Raw genomic sequence first — 26,561 nt, forward strand, 5'->3', positions numbered from 1 at the left:
TTAGAAATGGAGATGAGCACACACCCCTCCCAGAGTCGGACTTGGTTAGACTTAATGTCAGGGTCGGGGATATCTTTACGTTTACTAAGTGGGCTTGGGACAGTGAGAAGGAAGATATTTAGCCATTCCTTACAAAGCCTTGCACAGGCACAGATGCCTATTGGACTGAACTGGGGGACAGTCAGCAAATGTACTCAGCTCTGGGTTTTGTTTTTTGTTAAACCAGAGTGGAACAGCAATCGCTCTCTTTTTTTCTTTTTTTTTGCCACCCTCTCCCTCCCTCCCCCCCCCCCGCCTTGAAGGGGGAGGAGCCTAGGCCACGCGCCTCAGAGTGAGCGGGAAAGCGCGTCTCTGCCTCGACGCCGCGTGCTAGTGGGAAGAGAGGGAAGGGACGGGAGGAAGGGGGGGCGCCACCTCCTGTCTGCGCCAGGCATCCCGGGCAGTTCTTTCCCCCCGGCGAGCCCCTCCAGGCAGCCCCACGCGGCGAAGAAGGCCAAGGAGCCCCCCGAGGGCAGGAGTGTGCGGGGAGACTGAGGCCAGGGCAGCGGCGGCCTCTTTCCTTCGTTTCCCCCGGCGGGGCGAGGGGAAGCGGAGGAAGAGGGGCAGGGGCAGCTCTTCCCCTCCCTCTGAGGGCGCCCTTCTCTCCGGCCAGCGGGTCGCTGACTCCTTCGCAGGGGGCCGGGACTGGGCGGGCCTAGAGAGGGAGGCAGGCAGGCAGGCAAGCAGAAGGGGAGGAGGCGGCGGCGGCGGCGGCTCTGCTCTGCCGGCTGTCCCTCCCGCTCCACAGCAGCGCCTCCTCTCAGCCCGTGGCGGCGGCGGCGGCGAGAGGGAAGAGAGGATGCTCAGCCCGCCGGCCTCTCCGCAGTGCCCCCGCTCCGCCCCGACCTGGTGCGTGCAAGCAAGGCAAAGGCAAGGAGGGAGGGAGGGAAAGAGGGAAGGAAGGGAAGAAGGAAGGAAGGAGGCGTGCGCGCGCGGGGCTGGCGCGAGGGCAGTGGGCGACCGGCCGGGCAAGAACGGGGCCGGGGTTGCAGGGCTGCAGTCCGGGCGCCCGGCTCTGCTGCTGCTGCTGCTGCTGCTGCTGTGCGGCTCCTTCGCCAAGGGAATCCCCTGCCCCCGCCGGCATCCGAGCAGCCGGAGCTGTTGCTGCCCCCACCCCTCTTTTCCTCTCCCTGTCTTCCCTCGTTCTCCTTGCTCCTTCCAGGGCTCCTCGTTTCTTTCCGCGTCCCCCTTAATTCCTCCCCCCCCCCATCTCTCCCCCCCCCCCCCCCCCCCCGCGGCCAGGTAGACGCTGAGATGCCTCCCTCCTTCTCTCCTTACAGCCTGTCCCGGGAGGAGCAGTGACCAAGAGGACAGCGCCTTTCTCCAGAGGCAGCCAAGTGGCCCCTCTTGCTTCTGGCCAGGATGAAGAGGCACCTCCGGAGAAGGAGCAGGTGGCACCTGGGTGGCTCTCCCAGCTGCTGCTGACGCCCTCCCCTTGCTGCCACTGAAGCCCAAATCTCGCCCGCTCTCACCATCCATGGAGTGGCAGAGCCAAGGTCCTTAACTGGAGTCCCAGGGGTACGGCTACCTCCTCGCTGTCTTGCTACCCACTCCTCCTTTGGCTTACCATGGGGTGGAGGCAGCTCCTGTTGCTCCTGCCACTGGCCTTGTATGCCCTGGCACTGCTGCTGACCACTCAGGCTGCGGGGCCCCCACGGACACCCAGGGGCAACCGGACCCAGGGGGCAGTCGCGCCCCGGCGACCCCACAAACCAGTCAAGGAGCAGCTGAACCAGACCATTGTTGGCACAGCACCTTCTTCTGCCCTTGCTGGCGGTGGGAGCCGTGGGCGCAGCCCTGTCGGAGGGCCGGCAAAGGCATCTTCTAGTGGCAGCCCAGCCTATGAGACCTGCCAGGGCTACTACGACGTAAGCGGGCAGTGGGACAAGGAGTTTGAGTGCAACAACAGCCAGAAGGATTTCCGCTACTGCTGTGGCACCTGCTACTACCGCTTTTGCTGCAACAAACGCTCCGAGAAACTCAACCAGGACAGGTGCCGTAACCAGGGCCCGCGCCCCAGCACTGACCCCATGACCCCTGCCACCAGTAATGATGGGCCAGGGGATATACCCAATGGGTATGACCCAAACGAGGACAACACAAATGCTACCGTCTACATTTCGTGTGGGGCCATTGCCTTTGTCGTAATTGTGGGCATTTTTGCCAAGGTTGCCTATGACAAAGCCCGACAACCACCACCAGAGATGAACATCCACAGGTATGGAGCCCTGTCCCTTTCTTCTCTTTCCCACAACCTGGCAATGAATTTTGTTTAGTGAGGTTGAAGCCCAAAAGTAAATAAGTCAACCAAAAACTTTCCATGCTGTGACTTTGAAGAAATTTGGAACTCATTTCCCTCCCCTCCTCATCTTCTAAATAGGGTGACTGCATTTCAGGTTCCCCGGTAGAATTTGCTCTCTTCGGCTGGAAGAGGGTGGATGAAGGAATCCTCTTTGGGATGCTTGAGCCACCTGCTGTAGTGCTGCTATCTCTGTCCCCACTCCTCCAGGCAAAAGGTGAACAGATACCCACAACTCCCTCCTTTACAAAACAAATTGTCCAATTTCTGTCCACCATAGAGATCCCCAAATATTTTTGTTACAACCCTGTAAGAACAGAGACTGAATATAGTCCGAAGACTTTATATTCTCTTAAGCATCTTACCATTATATGGAGAGCTATTCCATACTGCTACGCCATACAGTTTCTCCTTTTTTATATGCTTACTCTGAGACTAGAAATACCCCTTTCTTAATGAAGGCAGAGCATTAGGTCTTCATTCCCATCTATGAAAATGATTGTGCTTTAGATTTGAACTGAGGTTAATGAAACAGACAGTTATAGTGAAACAAATAAAATATAATACAAAAAAGTGCTTTTCTCGAGATAGTCATGCTGAGGAGAAGACAGAAGGAATTATCCACCACTCAGCTATCTATATCTTAATGTAGTTGGAGAAGCACCCTCTAAGTGGATGATGTAGGTGTCTCAGTTCTCCATTAATACTGAGAATTATTTTATAGCCTAATTAGCACAGCTGAGATTGCCAGCTCTGTCAAGATTGGAAGCCTGATGTCACAGGCTTTAAAAACCAGACCTTTAAGTTATCTCTTCAGAATCTAAAGAGCTTTAAATCTTCTCACTGCCACTATCTTGATAATATCCAGAAAGTAACAGGTGTTTAACCTTTGTAACCTCTCCCTTGTCTTCAAGGAGTCCTTTCAATCTTTCTGTTTTGTGCAGTCTTGCATGTTGTATCCTCCTATGGACTCTTTAGATGAACTGACAATATCCTTAACAAAAGAAAAAACAGCAGAGAATTACATAATGCCAACAGGGTAAAGTAAAAATAATAGCTGCCCATAGTCAACAAAGCGGATGTTTTTAAATATAGCACTGTGTGTATTCCCTTATTCCCATTTCAACTGTGCAGTGTAATAATCATTTATTTGAAACAAGAAGCAGTTTTCTGTGATGTTGTATCTGTTTCCTTTAAAATGAGACATTGCATTGTTTCTCTATCCATCTTAGAGACATATACTTTACATAAGTAGACAGGGTCCATATTTTTTTTCTATCTGAAGTTTGCACCTTTCTGTTACCACTTTTGTAACTGTCAAATTGAATGAAAGAGTTAATATGTTCCATTTCCATAATCTCAGATTATTTCCCTCAAATTTATAAAACTTTGGCTATGATTATCTGATAAATATTTTTGTTTATCTATTGAAGCAAAACAACAAAGGGTCTTGTGGCAACTTCGTTTTAATATTTGCTTCTTCCTGTGGGCTTCCCTTTTGCCACCTGTTTAGCCGTTCTCACTCTATAGTCCTCTTATCCCCAGTATGCTTGCACAAACATGTGTTACATCCAGCTTTTGCAGTGCTACATCTTTTCCCCCTGCAGTGTGCATGCCTTGCTTCTTCTTGTTTGGGTTGTTCAAGTGCTAGGGGAAAAAGCAAGATAAGAAATCTTTCACTGTGCCCTGTTAACTGCAAAAATATTTATTTAATTGTGCCATTTAGGAAGATGCTTAGTTAGATACTAAGGGAGCCTGTCTAGATGTTTCCTCTCAGTACCTGCAGCTGCAAGCAGATGTTTCAAATGTTTCTTTTGGGTGACATTCTGAAACAGGGTTTCTCAAACTGCTCATCCAGATGTTTTGGACTTCAGCTCCCACAATTCCTAACAGCTGGTAAACTGGCTGGGATTTCTTGGAGCTGAAGTCCAAAACACCTGGTGGAGCAGAGTTTGAGAAGCACTGTTCCGAAGGAACACTTCAATTATAAAGATGACACAGTGTGACTTTCGTTTATTTTTAAGAAGATTGTAAAAGCAAATGTTGCTTAGCTTCCTTAGGAATAGCAGAACAGACTGAAACAGGAAAGCTGCTTTTGTGCCCTTCATTTTACCTTTCTAAATGGCCAGCACTCTTCTCCAATTGAGGTGCATTGTTGAGGCAGGACCTCAAGACACTGCCTGATACTTATTTTTTGGATGTATGTGTCGCTCAAGCATAAACACGTAAACTAATTGAGCCACTTTTTAAGAAAAAGTAACAAACGTTCCCAACAGAGAGGAGCAGCTCCCTTCACATGATTGCCCTTCATTTAAGTAATCAGAGAATGTGCTTTTTGAAAAGAACTGACAACAGTTTATTAACTGAGAAGCAAGCATATTTTACTTAGCGCATGGAATACAATGCAGTATTTCTCTAAGTAAAAACCCAGAAGAGATCACAAACAAGCCTGAATGTATAAATCCAGCTTCCCCTGTCCCACTCTAATTTGTGAGAATTAAAAGCAATGCTTTATTTAATTTTTCTCAATCATCTACTACCTCATATGCAAAGATAAGTAGCCCATCATCAATGTAAGTTATGCACACTTACATATATGCAAGCACACTGAATCAGAAACTACTTGACAGAGAAACAGCTTATACCTTAAGAATTGCATCTGAAGAGGGAGACGAGGAGTGAATCTGAATTCAGAACATCCTTTGCAGCATAAGTATTATTACTGATAATATATTGGATAAGAGTAATTGCATTCCAGAAGTGATACTATCATAAAATAAAATCCAGAAATAAAAGGTTGTTGTATTAGCTGAAACAGAGTATTGTAGGTTAACAGAAACTGAGAATGTGGACCTATTGCATGTAGGGTGGGCTAGAAGCCTTGTGTGCGTGCGACTCCCATATCATGACCAGGGCATCCTAGTGAATAGATACCATACCCCTTGTGAATTTGGAAACATGTTCCTCTTCCCCACACGTTCCTGTTACTACTTATAGCATTAAGAATGAGGGTGGCACAGACATCCTATCAGGGTTGTAGGGAGCTTTGTTGAAATACCTTTTGTCGTTTCTGCTTCTTCGGTGCTCCTTTTCCTTTTCAAAGATGGATTCTAAATGGTAAAACAAATCACTTATATGTAGATGAAGGGTATGAAAGAATGAATGACAGTCTGAACGCTGGAAAAAATGACTTCAAGTGTCTTTAAGGAAGCTGATTGACTTTTATTATTAGAACATAGTAGATGACAAAAGATTATACCTTTCAGAGATGTTTAACCTGAATTAGATCAACAGTGGTGCATGCATTTAAATATTATGAAGCATTCATTCAGCTGTTAGGGGACTGAGCAGTTTGATGTTTGCTTGTTTTAAATACAGTAAAACAATATCCAACAGGGGCTCTGTGATCAGGATCTTCCTCCTCTCCCCAGCCCCCCCCCCCCCCAGATCTTTCATTCCCTTCTTGGGACTGTGACTAGACTGTTTAGAAACTGCATCACTTACATTCCTCTACTCCGGGCAGGTTTATGGTCTGTACTCTGGTATTAACCAATGGTACAGGGTTGAAATCAAGCAACAACAATAATAATAATAATTATTATTATTATTATTATTATTTTATTTCTTACCCGCCTCTCTTCATGGCTTGAAGCAGGTTACAGAATAATTAAAACACATAAACATTGCAAAAACACTACAAATACACATATTGAAATGTATTTCTATAAAAGTTACATATTAAAACATATTAAAATACACAAAATAGGGATTAAACAAAGGACACACATTTAAAATTCATGCTTAAAGACTGTCTGGGTAGGCCTACCAGAAGAGATAGGCCATTAGATGGTTTAAAAATTCCAACAGCTCATTTAGCTGTCACAACTCTTCTGGCAGGTTGTTCCTCAGTCTTGGGGTGGCCGATGAAAAAGTCCTCTGGGTGATGGTGGCCAGTCGAGTTCTGGCTGATTGGAGTAGCCACCCCTCAGAGGACCTAAGTGTTTGGGGCGGATTGTATGGGAGAAGGCGAGAATGTATTTCCCTCAGAATTGTTTGGTCCGATGTTGAATTGGGTTGAACTAAATGCCTAAGACTAGATACTGGGCTTGGTAGCATGATGAATATCATATTTCCTGCAAAGAACCCAGTAGTTCAACTTGGAAACTGATTTTGTTTAAACAGAATGCTATTCCCATGGAATTCAATGGGAATGAAATAAAGTCCTAAATTGCCATGGATTTCGTGTAGTTTAGAATTTGCTAGAGGAAATGATGATATAGTGACAAGGCTTATTTATCTCTTTGAGGAAGCTTTATTAGTTCAGCCTGGGGGATCTTCAGATGAATACCAGGTTTCTCAGTTTCTTCTGATACAATTAGCATCTTCTATTATCTGCCTGTACACATACACCCACCACTGTTGGTGGTATTTGTGAAGACAGCACTTCATAACTAGAAAGGAAAGTTACGGTATTTCTGTCATGGTTTCTGTCATAAAGATGAGTTTTCTTGTTTTGTAATATGGAGTGTGGCATCGGCAACTCACTTGATGCCTATGTACAAGTAAGATCAGTTTACACAGATATACAGGCATATATTTCTAGCTATGTGATAGAACGTTGCTTAATCTCTTCCACATTATAGTAAATATAATGCGTCTCAAGTGCCAGGCAAGGCACTAGTTGGAGTTTTGAATTATATACAGCAAAGCCACTGTTAAACAAAACGAAGATTTATTTATTAAGGGGGATAACATTTCAAACATAAAATACCATTCTAATTATTTCACTAATTCCTTCTGGATTTTAAGCAGATAATGAAGATTTCGCACTTAAATAAGAAAAAAACATGGATATGGAATTCATTCAGCCCAAACAGGATATACACACAAAAAAAATCTTATTGAAATAACAAGTGGCATTTCACTTCTTTTTTGAATTTTCTAAAATCTATTATTATTCTTTATAAATCATCTTAGAATCCTTTATCAAACTTCAGGGATGCCACAACATTTAAGCTTTTGACAAGTCTCTTCCACAAGGCCCTTTTTATAAGTCTCTTTCTGTTTGTTTTATGAATATGGATAGTGTCTGCTATGATGCATGGCTTGGAAGTCACTTTCTAGAACTCCATCGTGTGAGTGCTCTGTTTAGTCTTTCCTGAGAGGGTCCCCTCCATGAAATGATCATGTTTCTAAGTTTCTTCTTATATCAGGGAAGAACCATTAATAGCTGTGGAATGATTTTGTCCAAATAAAAGATTTGTACCTTCTGTCTCTTAGGCATGATTGTTTAAATAGTGTGACTTCACTTTTTACCAGATCTTTTTAAAACAGGGTTCATCCCTCTCAGAATCAATTATTCTCTCACTCTGTGTAATGTGTGTGTGAGAGAGTGGTGTGTGTGTGTGTGTGTGTGGAGAGACTCACTCATTCTGATAGTGATGAACTCTCTTTCAAAAGGTCTGGTCAAGGGTGAAGTCTCTCTCACTCTGTGCATGTTGCCTGTTTGGGAGGGGTGAGAGAAGAGAGAGGGAGAGGGAAGGAAACAGAGTGTAAGTGACATCAGGTGTATTTCTTTCTGCATTTTGATACACAAATGTAAAACAGCCATCAAACATAACAGCATGCTTTGGTCTCACTAGAGTTAATTGGTGCTTAGCAGAGAGGCTGTGCTGCACATTTATACTGATAGGGAAATGGCTTGAATGTGGCACACCTTATGTTCCCTTTGGTCCTCTTCATACTTTATGAATTTATCTGAAATGAGCCAATTTTACCTTATGCTGCCCTCAAAGTCAGTGTTTGATTTTCCACTCTTCATCATCTAGTATTACAGTTGACTGTCTCTTGTCCGAAATGCTTGGGATCAGAAGTGTTTTGGATGTTGGATTTTTCGGATTTTGGAATGCTTGTATATACATAATGAGATATCTTGGAGATGGGACCCAAGTCTGAACACAACATTTGTTTCACACACACCTTATCCATATAGGTAAAGGTAAAGGTAGTCCCCTGACATTAAGTCCAGTCATGTCTGACTCTGGGGTGTGGTGCCCATCTCCATTTCTAAGCCGAAGAGCCAGCGTTGTCCGTAGACACCTCCAAGGTCATGTGGCCGGCATGACTGCATGGAGCACCGTTACCTTCCCGCTGGTACCTGTTGATCTACTCACATTTGCATGTTTTCGAACTGCTAGGTTGGCAGAAGCTAGGGCTGACAGTGGAAGCTCACGCCGCTCCCCGGAATCAAACCTGCGACCTTTCGATCAACAAGCTCAGCAGCTCAGCGCTTTAACCCACTGAGCCACCGGGGGCTCCTCTTATCCATATAGCTTGAAGATAATTTTATGTACATATTTTATATAATTCTGTACATGAAACTTGGGCCTCTTCCACACAGCCATATAGAATCCACATTGAACTGAATTATATGGTAGCGCGGACTCAGATAATGTAGCTCAAAGCAGATACTGTGGATTATCTGCCTTGATATTCTGGGTTATATGGCTGTGTGGAAGAGCCCAAAGTTTATTTAGCCACCAGAAAGGAAAGACATCACTATCTCAGCCACACAAGTGGACAATTCAAGATTTTGGAGGATTTTGAAAATCCATTTTCCAGATAAGAAATACTCAGCCTGTATTAAGCTGACCTTTTTCCTGATGTGTTTACTGTAATAATGGAATTCTTGGTTATATTGTCAGCTGCTCCTGGAACCACCTACCACATTTTTTCTGTCCCACAAACTCTTTCTTCCAGTTAGAAACAGCCTTTGTCTACAATTTCAGCCTTTGTCAGCCTTTGTCAATTGCCAACCTATATATGAAACACTGTGTTCAAACAACCTTTTGGTGCACTTAGAACCATATAGATTCTTCTTCCACCAAGGATATAAGTACAATTTCATGTCACTAGAAAAAAACATTTTCTAAATTTCCTGTTTCTGACCAGTAAAGAGCAGGGCAATACAGTACAAAACACCAGTAATTCATAACATTAACGTCGCAAGATGATTTACTCAGAGGTTTTTTAAAGTTTTGTTAACTTGTCACATTCATTAGAATTATACAGGTGTTGTTTACAAAAAAAAAAAATCCTAGAATCATCCATCAGTAAGGTTTTTCTATGGTTTACACAGTAATTTTCCTCTTTCCCACATACCAGTTGACTTTTACCATATTATTTATTGTTATAGTTCTCTTTTTCCAGTTGATTCCTTGATTCTTACTCACTTGCTTCCTCACCAAATGTCTGAAATCTCATTTATGATATTGAACCAATGTATGTACTTCTGTAGTTTCTGGTTTTATCTCAGACATGATCTATTTCTGAGAAACAGAATACAGTTAAGTAACTGAAGAGGATAGGAATTCCTTAAAAATACACACAAACACATACACACACAATTTATTTCCTCTCTGTCAGTTTGATGTCCTAATATACCACATATACTACATTTTGTTAAGAATTTTGGTAAAATCACTTGAGAATAAAAAAAGACTTGCAAAAATAATAGATTTGCCGGTATGCGTGGTAATGGGGCTGAATTGTATTTTTCTTATATACTCAAGTGAATGTCAATCTCGAATATAGGAAACAATAATCACACATCCGTTATTTGTACAATTTTGGATACTGGTTGCCAGGCTCTTTATATCTGGCAGAGAGGCAACTCCGCTTCGGCGTAATGTTCCTGTGGTTGTCATATTTTGGTGTTTCTTCCTTCCTAGTCCCTTTTTGAAGAGACAGTGCCTCTTCATTGTTTATTATGATAGATGAAGGTGAGTAATCTGAGTGCTTGAATATGCAACCCACTCACTCGGCATGTACATTGTGAACCACCAACGTGTGCTTTTACCAACAGTCATAAGCTGTAGTAGTATGCAGACAGATTAATAAACCAGCTCATGCATGTGGAACTATAAAGCTGGAAACTTACACCAAAATGAGTTGGCCGTCAGTGACAATCATTGTCAACTTGGTAATTTTTCGACTGCCTCGCCCTCATATAGGTCATTGTTTTTATAACCCCCTTGCTGTGCAGTCCTTCCTGGGAGAATGACTATAAATTCAGAGACTATAGACTCACTCATGCTTTTAGATTTAGGAGCAGGGGGAGACTGGTCTTAAAGCATAGAATAAAATGTGTGCTTCTTTTGGTTTTTGTAGTGTGATAGGCATCTGTTTTTAGTACAATTTAGGTGCATAGCAACACAGATAATCCAAGCCACATCTAGTTTGATGGAGGTCTGGGTATTTGAATGATGCTGTTACCTCAGGCAGCAACCTGAAGAAAGTGTCCAGACTGACCAGTGAATGACAGACAGTTAGGCAGAATCCTGACTGCCTGATTCTCCCCTCCTTTCCCTGCATGTCCCAAAAGAGACTCATTCTTTCAGGTGAACAGCCCTGTTGTCTGCATGAATAATCTCTGACAGCCTCTTGCCTCTGGCCAGGCAGCAAGGAAAAGTGAACACAGAAGCTAATACTGCCTCCCTAAAAGCCTTTATGAGTTTCTGTACAAGCTCCTTCTCACCATGCAGACCTAATCCTGGAAGAGTAGTTTGAATGAAAGGGTTCTTATTTCAAGGAGAGTTTAAAATTAGGTCAGTGGCAATACTTTGCCACCCCCCCCCCCCCATATAATTATTTTGTTTTCTTGTGGTGGTTTGCTTGCTTGCTTGTTTCTTGAAGTCTTATCTCCACATTCATTGCCTCAAAGGAATCCTTGTCTTGTTAAGAGATGCCCATACAAACAGCTGGGACACCATGAATCCAGAGGAGATAGACAAATCCTCACACCTTTACTTATAAAGAATGGTTTGTCTGTGATTGGCTCTTCCCCCCATGTGGTAAACATGCAGCTTATATAGTGGTGGCTGACTGATAACTCTCATTATCTTCCTCATTTGTTTTTGCAGTATATAGAAAGTCTCTCATCTATGTTTTTATATTATCTTGTTCTTCCTTAATCCTCGGTTGTTCTGTTTAAGTTCTGTAGATGAATCAGTACAACTCTGTAGGTGAATTTACATAAACAACAGGCAGTTTATGCATCTTTTGTCTTTGTTTATATTTATTGTTAGCTTTTCCATCAAAGTCTTCAAAGCTATTTACAAAATAGAGCAAATCTGCAGGAGGAAGGAATAAACAACAAAGAATTCTCAGTAACTCATTCAAACACGCATGGTTGTTCTATTACTGTTAAATTGTGTTAGAGCTGGGTTGCTGTGAGTTTTTCGGGCTGTATGGCCATGTTCTAGTAGCATTCTCTCTTGATGTTTCACCTGCATCTGTGCCTGACATTTCAGAGGTTCTGTTGGCAGTGAAGCAAATGAAGTATATATCAATCTGTTGAATGTCCAGGGTGGGAGAAAGAACTCTTATCTGTTTGAAGTGTGAATGTTGCAATTACCAAGCTTGATGCTGGTCGCTTCTGTGGTGAGAGAATCAGCCGTCTACGAAGACGTTGCCCAGGGGACGCCCGGATGTCTTGCAATCCTGCGAGGAGGCTTCTCTCATGTCCCCCCTTGATTTTCATCTCAAGAATAGAGAAGCATCCCGAGCTCTGAAGATCACCTGGGAAGGAATCCCACTGGAGCATTGCAGACCGTGCTCTGACCTACAAGAAGCACTGCCTGAACATCAAGCAAAAAGTGGGTGCTAGAAACAATATCATACGAAAGCTGACTGGCACAACCTGGGGATCACAACCAGATACAGTAAAGACATCTGCCCTTGCGCTGTGCTACTCTGCTGCTGAGTATGCATGCCCAGTGTGGAACACATCTCACCATACTAAAACAGTGGATGTGGCTCTTAATGAGACATGCCGCATTATCACGGGGTGTCTGCGCCCTACACCACTGGAGAAATTACACTGCTTAGCCGGTATTGCACCACCTGACATCCGCCAGGAAGTAGCAGCCAATAGTGAAAGGACCAAGGCAGAGACATCTCCAGCTCATCCCCTGTTTGGGTATCAGCCAGCATGCCAACAACTTAAATCTAGACATAGTTTTCTAAGATCTACAGAGACACTCACTGGAACACCTCAGCAAGCGAGAGTCCAAAAGTGGCAGGCTCAAACCCAGCACTCCAACCAATGGCTGATACCAAATGAGAGACTCCCTCCTGGGCACACAGAAGACTGGGCGACTTGGAAGGCATTGAACAGACTGCGCTCTGGCACCACGAGATGCAGAGCCAACCTTCAGAAATGGGGCTACAAAGTGGAATCCTCGACATGCGAGTGTGGAGAAAAGCAAACCACTGACCACCTGCTGCAATGCAGCCTGAGCCCTGCTACATGCACAATGGAGGACCTTCTTGCAGCAACACCGGAAGCACTCCAAGTGGCCAGATACTGGTCAAAGGACATTTAACCAGCTACCAAACTCACAAGTTGTGTATTTTTCTGTTTGTTTGCTTTGTTCTGTTAGAAATGTAATATAATGGACTGGCTGCTCTGACACGACAAATAAATAAATAAATAAATAAATAAATAACCAAGCTTGATTAGCATTGAGTAGCCTTGCAGCTGCAAGTCAAGTGAGGGTATCTGCATAGAGGTAGCCTTGCCTCTGTTGCCTGAAGGCATTCTCTGTTTGGGAGGTGTTAACTGGCACAAGCCCATACAGCCAAAAAATTCACAACAGTTATTCCGGCCATGAAAGCCTTGGACAACACACTGTGTTATAACTGATATATGAAATTGGGAATGTGTGTTCATATGATCTGAAGCAGGTTATTTAGTTTAGATAGCTAGTGAATCAGGTTTTGCTTCAGTAATAGCAGCCACAGGGGGCTACATACCCTGGAGCATGTTGTTACTCACCCGGGTTTGCATATCTCTCCAGTGTAATTTCTCTGTGATGACTAGATAATCTTCAATGTGTATAATGGCAGATTTGTCATCAGTTTGTTGCCTGTACCATCTCTGGAAGATGAAGGTGGATAGTAAATATTCTAACCAGAAGCAATGGCCATTTTCCATTGCACCTATATTGATCTGGGAATCCCTGCTCAAGGCTTCACAGTAGATAGGCAGTTGTGTAGTTACACAGTGAGTTTGGATCTTGGCACCAGTATTCAGTTCTTGATGATCTTGCTCAAAATGGGATGTATCACGGTGAGCCATCATCTGAAGATATGACTGTCCTTCTCTGCCAGCCTGGTTCTCCCATCTGCTCAGGTAGGTGAAGCACCCTCTAAGGCAAGATTTGTTTTTCTGATCTGAGATGTATCATTGGCACAAAATGCTTTTCATGTTGTGTCATACTCAGCTCAGGCCTACAACCCTTATGCAAGTGAGTAGGATTCCATTGGCTCCACTTGAGATCAGGTTGGCAAAATCAAGTCTCTCATATTTGTCTCCCATTTCCATTGTTCTCTCTCTGAGAAGCATCCAGTTGAAATGCCATGTGTTGCGTGTGTGATAGAACAGTCATCTCCATCAAATTCACAAGGGAGGAGGTAGCTTCTCTTCCTTGCATTTTTTGAAGGGGCTCTCAAACAATGTTGAGTTTTAATTATAAATCAGTTAATCATATCTAGAGCGGGGGTTGCAGTGGTGTACTATCTTAATGCCAAATGATACAAACTTAAGAAGGAAGTGACATAGGGAGAAGGTTTCTTAGTAGCTAGAAAAGGAGACTATGCAGTTTGATAAGACATTCCTGTGGCTGAGTAAGCCTTAATCACAGTTGAGTTCATAAATGTGAATTCTTCTGACATTAGTGCCGACTTTGAAAAGCCTCCGTGCCTTCAGTTCACATACCAAAATAAAATGCATACATACTGCAGATCAAGCTTCCCATCTGTAATAATAAGTCAGAAGATGCAGTTGAAGTAACAAGCAGTACAGGGAGAGTACTTCAGGAAGCAGATGTTATTTTCCTGAATTTGGCTCTTTAAGCTTAACCAGCTCAGTTGTTTTTTGTTGGGCAAAAGTTGTCTTGCTTGACTTACCAACCCCTACTTTTTCTTATTATATTTTATTTCCTAAGCAAATAAATATACTATTATTCCAGTTCAAACATTTGAAGAAAAGCCATGTTGGTGTACATGCAGGCTTAGGCCTAAATGGTCTTATTTTTGCAATAGGGCTAGACCTATGATAAAGGTTTGCTCTTGCTTAAAATAAAGACTAGTAGGTTGATCTTTTACTGGCCATGGGATTCGTTCATCTGTCATGGTTTCTTGTGCCAGTAGTTTTCTGTTTTTATCTGCTTGTATCATGTTACTGGTAGTTAACCTACTCCATAGACGATTTCTGCAACCTGAATTGTAGTTTAGAACTTCCATCTTTTATCCAAGGCCCTCTTAAAAGCACTAATTCCCATGAATGTCGTTACATATTTCTCTGAAATCCGAAAGGGCAAAGTGGTCAGAATGGAGGAACAAGATTGTACATATCATTCATTGTGCTCCAGTGTTTGTTATGGAGTGCTATTTCACAATTTTAGCCAAGGTCTTCTCTATTTGTCTTGCCAATCATCTGTGTTGTTCCTTAGATAGGTCTTTATCCAATAGTAAAGCCTGCAGCATAAAACAATTGGGAATTAGTTCCGGAAAATACCTAGAGACTGGACATATAGTCATAAAGATTTAGCCAGACAAATCAATGAACTCTGGTCTTATTTAGGCCTTTGTGCAAAAGTCCTACAACCCCAAATCAAACTTTAAAAAAATAATATCTAGTCCATGTAGGTTGGACAGATAGGCCGAGGGATGATCTTGCTGTGAGGGAGAGGTGTACTGTTCACTGCTTAAACATACAATTAGGGCAGAAGAGTATTCCAGAGTCTTTGGATGGAAGAAGCACATCATTTCAAATTAAAGGAAGTACAATTGAAATTTCCACAAACTGAGTTATCGGTCCAGGCAGAAAAAGAAACACTTCTGGTATTTATTGTTTAAAGGTAAGTTTAATTCATATGCTGGCATAGTTCAGAAAAGGGTGACCAGAGGCTAAAGCAAGGAAGGGACCACTAATCTATAGCCCTGATATGATCCATAGGGTCTCTGTTTTGGCCAGTCAGAGTTCTCCCCTGATCCCACCAGTTTCTTCTGCCTCAGTGCTGAGAATGGGGCAAAGAGTTATCCTCAGTCTGGTGCAAGCCTCTCCCAGTCTTGGGGCCGAGGAAGGCAAGCAAGCCTCCTTTTCTTTAATGTTAATGAAGAGCCTTTCTCAGCACTAGATAGAGAAAAGTCTGTGTGTGTGTGTCCGTCCCCGGTAATCAATTGATCTTCATGGATCACCTGCAGCCGTGGGACTGTGAAATGTATGCTCTGTCTATATCTGAATGTTTATTATTGCTTATTAATGTTTATTACTTCCCGTACCTTGGGAAGTCTGACTTGGCCACGGTAGTCCACGCTCTTGTTGCATCCCGTTTAGACTACTGCAACGCTCTCTACGTGGGGTTGCCATTGAAGACGGCTCGGAAGCTTCAATTGGTCCAGCGTGTGGCAGCCATGATACTAACAGGGGCGGCACACAGGGAGCATACAACCCCTCTGTTGCGCCAGCTCCATTGGCTACCAATTTGCTACCGGGCCCAATTCAAAGTGCTGGCTTTGGCCTATAAAGCCCTAAACGGTTCTGGCCCAAGTTACCTATCCGATCGCATCTCCATCTATGAACCCACTAGGACTTTGAGATCTTCCGGGGAGGCCCTGCTCTCGATCCTGCCTGCAACACAGGCACAGCTGGCGGGGACGAGAGACAGTGCCTTCTCGGGGGTGGCCCCTCGGCTGTGGAACACCCTTCCCACGGACATCAGATTGGCTCCTTCATTGATGGTATTCCGGAGAATAGTGAAAACCTGGTTATTTGAACAGGCGTTTGAATAGGCAGTGCAATGAATTTCAGGAAATGGAACTACGACTGACGAGTTTGGATCATGATTCTAGTTATGAGACACCACTTGAATGTTTATTACTGTTAAATTGTTTAATTTGTTTCTGTGTTAATTGTTTTTAAGTACCTTGTTAATGCCGCATTGAATTTTTGCCTTGATTGTTTGCCTTGTTTTGCTTGATTGTTGTAAACCGCTATGAGTCGCCTTAGGGCTGAGAATAGCGGTATACAAATGAAGTAAATAAATAAATAAATAAATATTGGGGGGGGGGTGTCTGTTTAGAAAATGTGTATGAAAATTTGTAGAGTGTGCATGTCAGCAACAGCTCCACCCATTATGGGTACATTGTGCCTTGTGTCCAAGGCTATATTTTAACCAGGGGAAAAAATCCGGAGTAGTTTGTTTCAGCGTTGCCCTGGATAAACCACAGGAGATCCAGTAAGGAAATGCCCCAAAGATGTTATTGCAGTCAGGCCAACAGCACATTAACAGCAGTGCCCTGTTCTCATGAAGTCTGCTGCTGTTTTGCCAGTCAAAAGAGGCACCCAGCCATCTGATCAGCAGAAGCAATTATACCAGGGAGCTGCTTCTGGTCAGTGGAACAATGGTGGGTCTTTTTGATGTGTGGACACTGGATCGCTCTAGGTCCAACCTGAACCAGCTGGCCACACATTTTAAAACATCAGGGGTCACTCTGGAGTTTCCTAGAAGATCTTGTGATGGATTAAAGGCTGGAAGCAGAGCTTCAGCTATGGAATGAGCCATACCTCTTTTGGAATGCTTGTGGTGGGTTCGAGGTGAGAATGTTTTATTTCGTCAGTGTAGACACAGGGCTAGCCTGGGATTGGTTTGGCTTTTCTGTTATGGTATTTTACTATCTCTTCCCTAGAACATCTAGTGAAACTTGGATCCCATTCTGAGAGAAAAGCAGCATCAATGCAACAAAGAAAATAAAAATAAGTAAAACTTCAGAAAAGTCACAAAATGAGACAGTTATAGGGAAGGGGGAAATAGTTCCATTGACACTATTCATACCTTGGGCAATGTGGAATGAGTGTCTGCACTATTGGCCAATTCTTCCTACAAACATACTTGTAGGGGGAGCTTTGGTAGAACACAATGGAACTTACTGTTAGGTAAGTATGCATGAGATTATGTTGCTTGTCTCCAGGTTTGTGTGTGGATGATGGTGAAGATGCATAAATACCTAGCAGTTGGACATAAGTGTAGCAGGCAGGGCCTTTGCTTTTTAAGATCCTACATAAACTTGATAGAGTGTCTTTTATAAAACCCTTTATTTTTAATGAAAAGTAGTTGTGGAATGATTGTAGTAAAGAATGAACCAGTGGTAGGATAGGGGCTATTTCTATCTTCGTGTCTCCACCAAATCAACCCTCTAAACCATTTTTCTCCTAATGGGATATACAGTCCCCACGCCTCTTCCTTTTTTTACAGGTTGTAAAGCTGTTTGAAGATAATGTTCATTAGAGGAAATTGAAGAAAGTAACCCCACGCTCCCCTTCCCTACATTGTTTCTCCACTGAAATGCATATCTGCCTGAGGGATGCTTTTCATTTTTAAAAAATGTAAACCGCTGAAGGGAAGAAAGGCACAAATCCACATGCCATGTGTAGTTTGGCCCTGTGGTTCTAACATCTCATGGGGATATTTCTAATTAAAGTTTTCTACTTCTAGAAAGTGTGCCTTATCAAATATGTGTACTTATAAATAAATATATGCTGTATCACAGCATGGTGTAGATGCATGATGTAATTTTCAGTTTGCCTCCAGGATTTACAACATTTATTCCACCCTTTAAAAAAAATCTAAGATCTCAATTTGAGATCATGCTATCAATCTTCTGAGATCATGCTTTCAATGTGTCAAGTGTAGTATCCTGTATAAAATAAAAGTCAGCATATTTATTTATTTATTTGATAGAAAACCCAAGATTTTTTTCTATAAGGATGAGCATGAAATATGAGTTATTATGATGTAGATTTTATTTTTGAGTCCAGATAGTGGTTTGATTAAATTTTGCTTCACTCACACCTATCCTTCCCGCTATGCACAGGTCCTAGCACTATAGGTAAAGGTAAAGGTTTTCCCCTGACATTAAGTCCAGTTGTGTCCAACTGGGAGTTGGTGCTCATCTCCATTTCTAAGCTGAAGAGCCAGTGTTGTCGGTAGACATCTCCAAGATCATGTGGCCAGCATGACTTCATGGACCGCTGTTACCGTCCCGCCAGAGTGGTACCTATTGATATACACACATTGGCATGTTTTCGAACTGCTATGTTGGCAGATGCTGGGGCTAACAGCGGGAGCTCATCCCACTCCCCGGATTTGAACCTGCGACCTTTCAGTCAGCAAATTTAGCAGTTTAGCGGTTTAACCTACTGTGCCACCGGGAGATCCAGCACTATAGAATACCCCATATTGCAAATATATTTATTTAAGCAGTTCCTTTTTTTGTTCATGTACATCAGTGAGCAGGGTGGTCTGCAAAAGTTGAGGGGCCTTTTTGTTACTGCTATTGATATCTTATTCATGTATGCATTTAGCAAGTGTTGGGTGATTTATAATCTGGAACTTCTCTGACAGTGAAATGCTCTGTTCAAATAAATTGCTTCCATGAAGCTTACAGGCAGCAACAATCATGTACCAAGGAATGCAGTTGTTTCCCGGTTTTTGTATTTGAAAGCCTGTTTCCTACTGTCCACTCCACTTCCCAACTTGGGGGAACAAAACAGATCTTGCTGTGTTGATGTTAAAATGTCTATTAGTGTTTCCAAGGTAAACTCTCTCCCTTCTCTGCCCAGGGAAGAAACCTTGTAACTCTTCACCACACTAGAAAAGCAACTCATACATTTCACGTAATTCTCGTTCTTCTGAGGTCTTAAAATTCTCCATTATGAAATAAGGTTCAAGTATCGACTAAAATAGCTCACTGTGGGGAGTGCCTTGATCCTTTTTAGTGCTGCAAGTAACATTTAATATAGATTTATTTTCTTTATTGCACAGAAAACTTGGAATCTGTTTTGCTTGTAATAACCAGTTTCCAGATGAAATTGGTGAGGTTTTCCTTTTATTTGTACTTGATTTTTTAAAATAAAATTGTTACATTCTGAAAGGAGAAAAGAATAGTTGCAAAATCACACTATTACATTTGTTTGTGTGTGGTGGTTTTCTTTCAGTATTTTCCTTTTCATGCAACTGAAACATGCCTAGCTGTACTCTAGACCAGTGCTACTCAAAGTTCATGGATCAGTGCCAGGCCACACGACTTTGGCTGCCACTGTGAAGCATTATTCGAGGAAAGGAACAGTTGCAGCCAATAGGCACAAGTTGAGTGCCAGTCCCTGGCCCATCAAATATGGGGGTGGGACTATGCCAGTTCCTGACATCAGGATAAATGCACTGTTCTAAACATTTCTATTATCCACTCTTTTCAATTTGTTTATTAATTTTGCAGAAGGTTTTCAGTGAGGCTGGTGAAAACGTGATGATAATCTGGATGCTGTTCATTTGTGCTCTTAAAAATGGAATCAAAATATTTTCTAGACTTTCCTATATACAAATTGGAATGATAGAGAACTTCTCTGTTTGGAATCATACTAAAAAAATTGAAATCTATATGTTGGATTTTATTTCATTTTTCACCAGATGTTTTAAATAGAAAAGATGGTGCTGACATGAATTGTACTATGCCCTTGAAGTGCACCTTCCTTGCTTCGAACTCTTCCCACATAGCCATACCTTTTTTTTTTGTCTTCTAGGTCATCACATTTAATCAGCTCTACAGGTGACTGTGCCCTAAGGCCTAAATACACTAAAGGCACCAGATCTCATCTGATCTTGGAAGCTTAACAGGATCAGATCTAGTTAATATATGGTTGGGAAATTGCCAATAACTATCTAGTGCTTTAGGCTATATTTCAGAGGAAGGAGTTGGCAAAGCACCTCTGAATATTCCTTGCCTTAAAAAGTCCTATTAAATTCATGGACTCACCATAAATTGACTATTTATTTACTGTATTTCCTCCACACACACACCCCCCCCCCCTATATCTCAACCTTGAAGGGAACTCAGAAAAGTGACTTAAAGGTTCATTCACATATGTGTGGGCACACACACAGGTAACTGTGCAGTAGTTTGGTAGATGTGAATTCCTTTAGTACAAAGATTTGTGGGTTGGGGTCAAGCCCTTTTATAGTTGACCATGACCATTTTGTAGTCTAACCATTGGTTTTGTTGAAACTTGTCTGATGGAGTTATAATTGCAATTGGTTTAAATTTAATTGTTTTGTTTTCGTAGAATTTTTGTGTTTTATGTTGCTTTCATTTTAATCTGTCTGTATGATTTTGTTCTTGGCAATTGAATGTTTTGCCTGATATGTTGGAAATTTCCCAGAGTCCCTTCAGGGAGATAGGGCGGTATACAAATAAAGTTTTAATAAAATAATAATAATAATAATAATAATAATCTTATTATTATTTCAATCTCAGCATGGTGAATAAAAGTGGAACAGAGCTGACACCATCTCAAACCATGTGTAACAATAGTGACACCTTCTTCAAATTCTATTGGACATTTGGGATATAATCATTTTAACAAATCTAATGCAGATCAGTGAGGGCTTTCTACATCCAACCTACATCTTCATTGCTGTGGTGTCATGTATTTCAGATGCCCCATGTGCATCTGCAGTGGACACTAGACTAAACATACTGTAGTAATTAACAAAGTATAGTGATAGCTGGATTAAAGAAGTTTCATCTTTGCATATTTATGTCTCTGCAACTTGTTTTTAAAATGTATAGTGGGTCTTTGCTTTCCACTGGGGTTTGATTTGAGTACCCCCCTCCCACCCCCAATACTAAAATCCTTGGGTGCACAAGTCCCATTATAAATAGTAGCATAGTAAAATAACATCTCTTACACAAAAGGGTAAAATCAAGGTTTGCTTTGGGAAAGATTAAAAAAAACCCTTCCAATCCATAGATACAGAAGGTTGACTGTACTTAAAAAAAATTCGAGATCTATAAATAATTTTGAAATTTGAAAAACTTTTTAAAGTGCAACAGTCTTTTCTTATCCATGTGTTCAACATCCATAACTCCCCCATTACTTGAATGGGACAACATAAAGGTGTGAAAATGCATGTTTCACTTCCTTTTAACCTGATAGATGTGACTACATTCTCTGTGCCTTCTGAATATGGGAAGCTTTGGAAACACTTGGGAAACCATTGGTAACACTTGGATTCATTGGTCATTGTTTCTCCCATAGGCATAGTATTTCTTAGACTGTGTTGTAGGAAAGGGTAACACACTTTTAGAAGGAAGCTTGTATACCTAGCACTAACAAGTACTCAGTTCAAACTGCTAAAGAAAACTGTCTGAAAAGAGGTTTTCACCTTGCTGACATTGTGATAAAGCACTAACTCATATTGAATCAGGAAATAGTCCCTCTTGCTCAGGATTCTGTATATTGTCTGGTAGCAGCTCTCCAAAACATTAGCCAGCAGTTCAGGTCTCTGTGGAGACATCAAGGACAGGACATGAGGCTTACAAAGTATCTGTTTTATTACACTTACTGGAGGGGATTAGGAGGGCTGATCTCCTACACACTGGGATTGGACAATTGTCAGGCCAAAAAAGTGCCTTTGACACCATTCAACCTGTCCTTTCTTTGTCTTGTTTTTCCTTGTCCTGTCCTGAATCCATTGAACCTAGTGTTCATTCATACACATAAGAAAAAGTTTAGCTCTTTTTTTGTTCTTTTAAGCCCAAACATTGTGTCATGCAGAAACTCATTCAGTTTACTTTTGTTTGCTATTCCTGTTGGTTTTATTAAAATTTATTTTGTATCAAAAGCATTGCATAAATCAGTATAAAACTGATAGAAATAGAAGGGATGCGGAAAGAGCCTCCTCAAAGACGGAGTAACTATAGTTGGGTGTGCCCTAGGCAACATTTCTTGTAAACAGCTGATCTTTCCAAACCCAAAAGCATTGCTTTTTAAACATTCTTATGGGTTGCAGAATTCTTACAGTATCTACTTTCTACTTATTCTTCCTTTCAGGGCTCTGGCTGATATCCTCCGGCAGCAGGGACCGATCCCCATAGCACACTGTGAAAGAGAGACTGTCTCAGCTATAGATACCTCCCCCAAAGACAACACTCCAATCCGAACATCCTCCAAAAACCACTACACACCGGTGCGCGCCTCCAAGAGCAACCCAGGTAAGCAGTATACTTATTCTGTATTAATATAGATGTACTTAGTGGTGCTTTGTGGAAAACAAGGAGCAGCACAGCTATAAAGTATCATTGGGCTTATATTAATAGCCGCAATATCTAGCAATTCTAAGAAGTGGCTACTGGGGCTTGCATTTCTAGGACTAGTTGATATGACTCTTAAATAAATGCAATGTTTTTTTTTAACTGACATGCCACAAGGATATGCCGAAGCATGTTTTAACAATTATGTTGTATAAAGCAAGCATGGACTGCAATTTGGCTCTGGTATATCACAAAAGAAAGACACGTAAGAGACAAACCAGGAAAACATCCCCAAATACTTTGGTGGGAATTTGATGAGTTAAGTTCTGACACATACTCCTGGTCAAAAAGCATGACCCAAATCCTCATCCCAAGCACTGCCTGAATGCTATCTTCACTACCCACCTCTTGGGAAATGACACACTTTGTATTCTCCATTGAAAGAACTGTTACAGTCATAAAGGAACACTATATGTAGAGCGAGATGCCCCAGTTCAGTCACAAGTGATTGAGTGCGACACAGGAGTCATTGGGTAAAATTCCTCCCCCCACATAGAGACATTATTTGGGAGGTCAAAATAGGTGACCTCAAAGGGGTAATAGCTTTGTGAAAAGATAAAGACAGTTCGGCTCTTTGGTAAAATCCTGTGCAACCTGTAGATTCCCTGTTTTGTGTGCTGGTGGTCTGACTAACCTTATTTCAGTGGGGTCAATGCTCTTGATCTTATGGATTGGGGCTTGAAGGAACTTGCATCTGATTAGGTTGGTGGTAATTTTTGGTAGGAATAGTCTAGAAAAGGGAGAGACTTTGTGACCTATAGAATTTTCAACTATTTTTGTATTGAAATATGTATATAAACTCAAATGGTTGTTTTCAGGGAAAAGGAGATTGGGGAGAGGAAGATTGTTCAACAGTGAAATAGTGGAATGATTGACTACTTGGCATTGTATTGCCCTTCAAATCCTCCTTGTGGTTTTAGATGTGCTGCAAACCCATTCATGAAGTCCTTTGTGGGTGCAGCTGTGGAGAGGGGCAGGATTGCAGTGCAAAATGGTTAAGTTTACTGGGTAAACCTTATTTATACACAGAAATCCATCTCCTGTCGAACTTGCTATAGTGCTGGGATTTAAAATACAGTGAGCCACCTGGATCCACAAGGGTTCCATTCTTGGATGTCTTGCGAATGCCAAATAAAACCAGATTATCATGTTACATATTATTAAATGATTATGGACATGCATTTGGATGCTTCAGTGCATCTCTGCTCACATCACTACCATTCTATATATAGGATACGATGATACACACTTGGCGAGAATTGTGGACCCTGAACTCACTGATCTAGAGGGCTTCCTGTACATGTATTTGCGCAAAGTATGTAGTCTGTCAAAATGAAATGGAAATTGCTCAAATATCACAATAGCTAGATGGGGCTGTTGGATACTTTACAGGAGCTGGGAGATATCCACTACAAATGGAAATAAAATGAGGTGAGGTCTTCAGGTTTGAATGAGGTAAAACATGTTGCTGTGTAAAAGAGAAATGATCCTTGGAAGGAGAAATGAAAAAAGAAGAGACTTTTAAGTTAACATACTCTTCTAATGGGGTTGCATTCTCAGTGGAATGATACTAATATAGTGTCATGGGTAGAGAGCTGGCAGGAAAGTGTGACATTCAAAGGAACAGATCGTGATTTCTGTCCTGAGTTCAGAGAAAGCACTGCCAAGCTTCTGTGGCCAACGTGCTGGTTTAAAATCTTCACTCTTACATCAAATTCTCCCTGCACCTGGAAAGCTTCACAGCGCAGTGAAAGCTTTGAATGTAACCTTGTATTTGACCTTTAAGCTTTCCCGAAGCAGGGAGCGTTTTCAAACGAGGAAAGCCTTGTTAACTCAGACCAAGGCATTTCACAATTTGGAATAACCAACAAGAAGTCGCTAAGAAACACATGAATGTAATGGAGCTTCAAGCTCGCAGTCCTTTCCAGACATTCAGGAATTATATTTATTATCACACTGTCCAATCTTCTTTTTAAAAAGGACTCCCAGGGTAATATAGGGATACTAAGGGTGTGTCTATGTTGTAGAATTCATGCAGTCTGATACCACTTTAATTGCCATGGCTTAAAGCTAGGAATCATGAGAGTTATAGTTTTATAAGGCCATATCTGCCAAAGAGTACCAGTGCTTCACCAAACTACACATCCCAGGATTCCATAGCATTGAACCATGGCAGCTAAAGTGGGGTAAAGCAGCAGTCTGTCTACAGTGCAGATGCACCCTATATCAGAGTCCCCCTGGGAGTCTGAAACCCTGTTTAGAGGTTTACTTCTCACAAATTCAATTTAACATGGGAGAGAACAGTCATGCATGAAGGTCTCACTCCCTTCATTTGATCCCACTGCCCGTGTCCCTAGTGTATGATGGGGGTTAATCTGAACTGAGGATCTACATATATAGGGCCTTCCTGTTAGACTCTGATCATAAATCATTCTGAATATGTGGAGATTCTACAGAGGTAGCATGGGTTTCCCTGTTCATTAGTTTCCCTTCAGTGTGTGTCTGAAAAGAAGTGTCATGAATGCAGAGACAGGTACAGCGAAAATGGCCCAATTCTCTGTCTAAGAATTAAACTTTAAACCTTGACCATAATTGATTTAAACGTGGTCATGATAACTTTAAGGATAACAAGCTTATTTGCTGGATTAGCTATGACAGATGTAGAAAGAGGACTAATCTGGCCCATGAGTGTCTATAGTGAGAGGACATTTTGATGTGGATTTTTGAGTATTTGTTTGTTTTCAACAGTTTAGAAAAGTTATTTTTGGTCACTAATTATGGGGATTCTGGAAGCTGTTACTGTGTTTTGGTTCTAAGGAACTAGAACTTTTTGGTTCTTTGACCACATATCTTTCAACATTTTAGAGATGAAAACATGGCCAAACAATGCCATGGTGTGATCACAATGACAAAATTATTAATGAAGAAGAACAGTCAAGCTAGAAGAGGCTACAACAGTTAACTTTTGCCTGAGTCTATTGGGAAGGGATTCTGGTGCCTCCTCCCCTCCCTCCCTGAATTAATTAAGTGCAACATAAACTACAGAGAACAAGAAATTGCGAGAAGAGATTGAAACTGGAACATTTTAAAAACAGTTGAAAAGTGGGACAACAGAGGATTAACTGGAACAGTCCTTGCCAAATTGGGACAATTAAAGAGTATGTGACCAAGAATTTGTAAATTTGTGGTCTAGGAAGTGATTCCAACTGTTAGCTACACTTTTCCTCCTTCCAAATATGCCAATTACTCAAGAAGTAGTTAGCATCATAAGGAGGACAATTCAGTAATATCATGATGCAAATTAACTTGTATGTCAGAATTAATAACTGTTTCACACGTGCAAACTCATTACTCTATGACTGCATCACTGGATGATACTCATATTCATTAACGTGTTTTTACCATTCCTTTGAGTGGGCATTTCCAAATACAGTGTAACAGACATAGGAAAATGGAATGGTTGGATGATGTGATTGGACAATGTTTTTAACAGAAGACCCTAATGGTCATGTTTTTACTGATTTTGTGAAGTTTTTATTATTTGATGGTTTTATTGTATTGAATTTGTATTTTATGGTCTTGGTACCAACTGTAAACCATCCCAAGTCGCCTGGGGGCTGAGATGGACGGTATATAAATATAGTAAATAAATAATAAATTAATTCCTGTGACTGGAAAACCTACAGCTTGCTTCAAAACAGGTCCTTTATTCAGCTAAGGTTAAATTAAAAGACCTCAAATTCTCATCTAAAAAAAAGGGGGGGGGGAGATGTTGCAGTCAAGACTATGGGAAGGGAAGAACAAATTAATTCAGTCTAACAAAAATGAAGAAGTGGAAGATTAGTGGAGATTATCTGAAGGATTTTTAAATGTCAGTGACCTAATGAATTTTTTGGTTTCCTGGGTTTCGGCTGACAGTTGACAATAGGAGTCATGTCTCTGAGTCTTCTGCATTGAACAAGGCTACATTTCCAGTAAGATCACTCATTTGCAGAGTTCATAGTATGGT

The 26,561-nt window shown here is 41.7% G+C and overlaps 1 protein-coding gene across 3 annotated transcripts in view; it reads left to right on the forward strand.

Moving 5' to 3' along the window:
• The first annotated feature begins 408 nt into the window (after positions 1-408).
• SHISA6 (shisa family member 6) overlaps positions 409-26,561 on the forward strand; it is a 354,817-nt gene continuing 328,664 nt past the window's right edge. For all 3 annotated transcript variants that reach the window (XM_060764465.2, XM_060764466.2, XM_060764467.2), the window contains exons 1-3: positions 409-888; positions 1,320-2,257; positions 22,293-22,453. In XM_060764465.2, coding sequence (XP_060620448.1) covers positions 1,608-2,257; positions 22,293-22,453 — 811 coding nt within the window. In that variant the 5' untranslated portion in view covers positions 409-888; positions 1,320-1,607. The remainder of the gene's footprint in view (positions 889-1,319; positions 2,258-22,292; positions 22,454-26,561) is intronic.

This window comes from Anolis sagrei, chromosome 2 (assembly GCF_037176765.1).
Source record: "Anolis sagrei isolate rAnoSag1 chromosome 2, rAnoSag1.mat, whole genome shotgun sequence".
Classification (NCBI taxonomy): Eukaryota; Metazoa; Chordata; class Lepidosauria; order Squamata; family Dactyloidae; genus Anolis; species Anolis sagrei.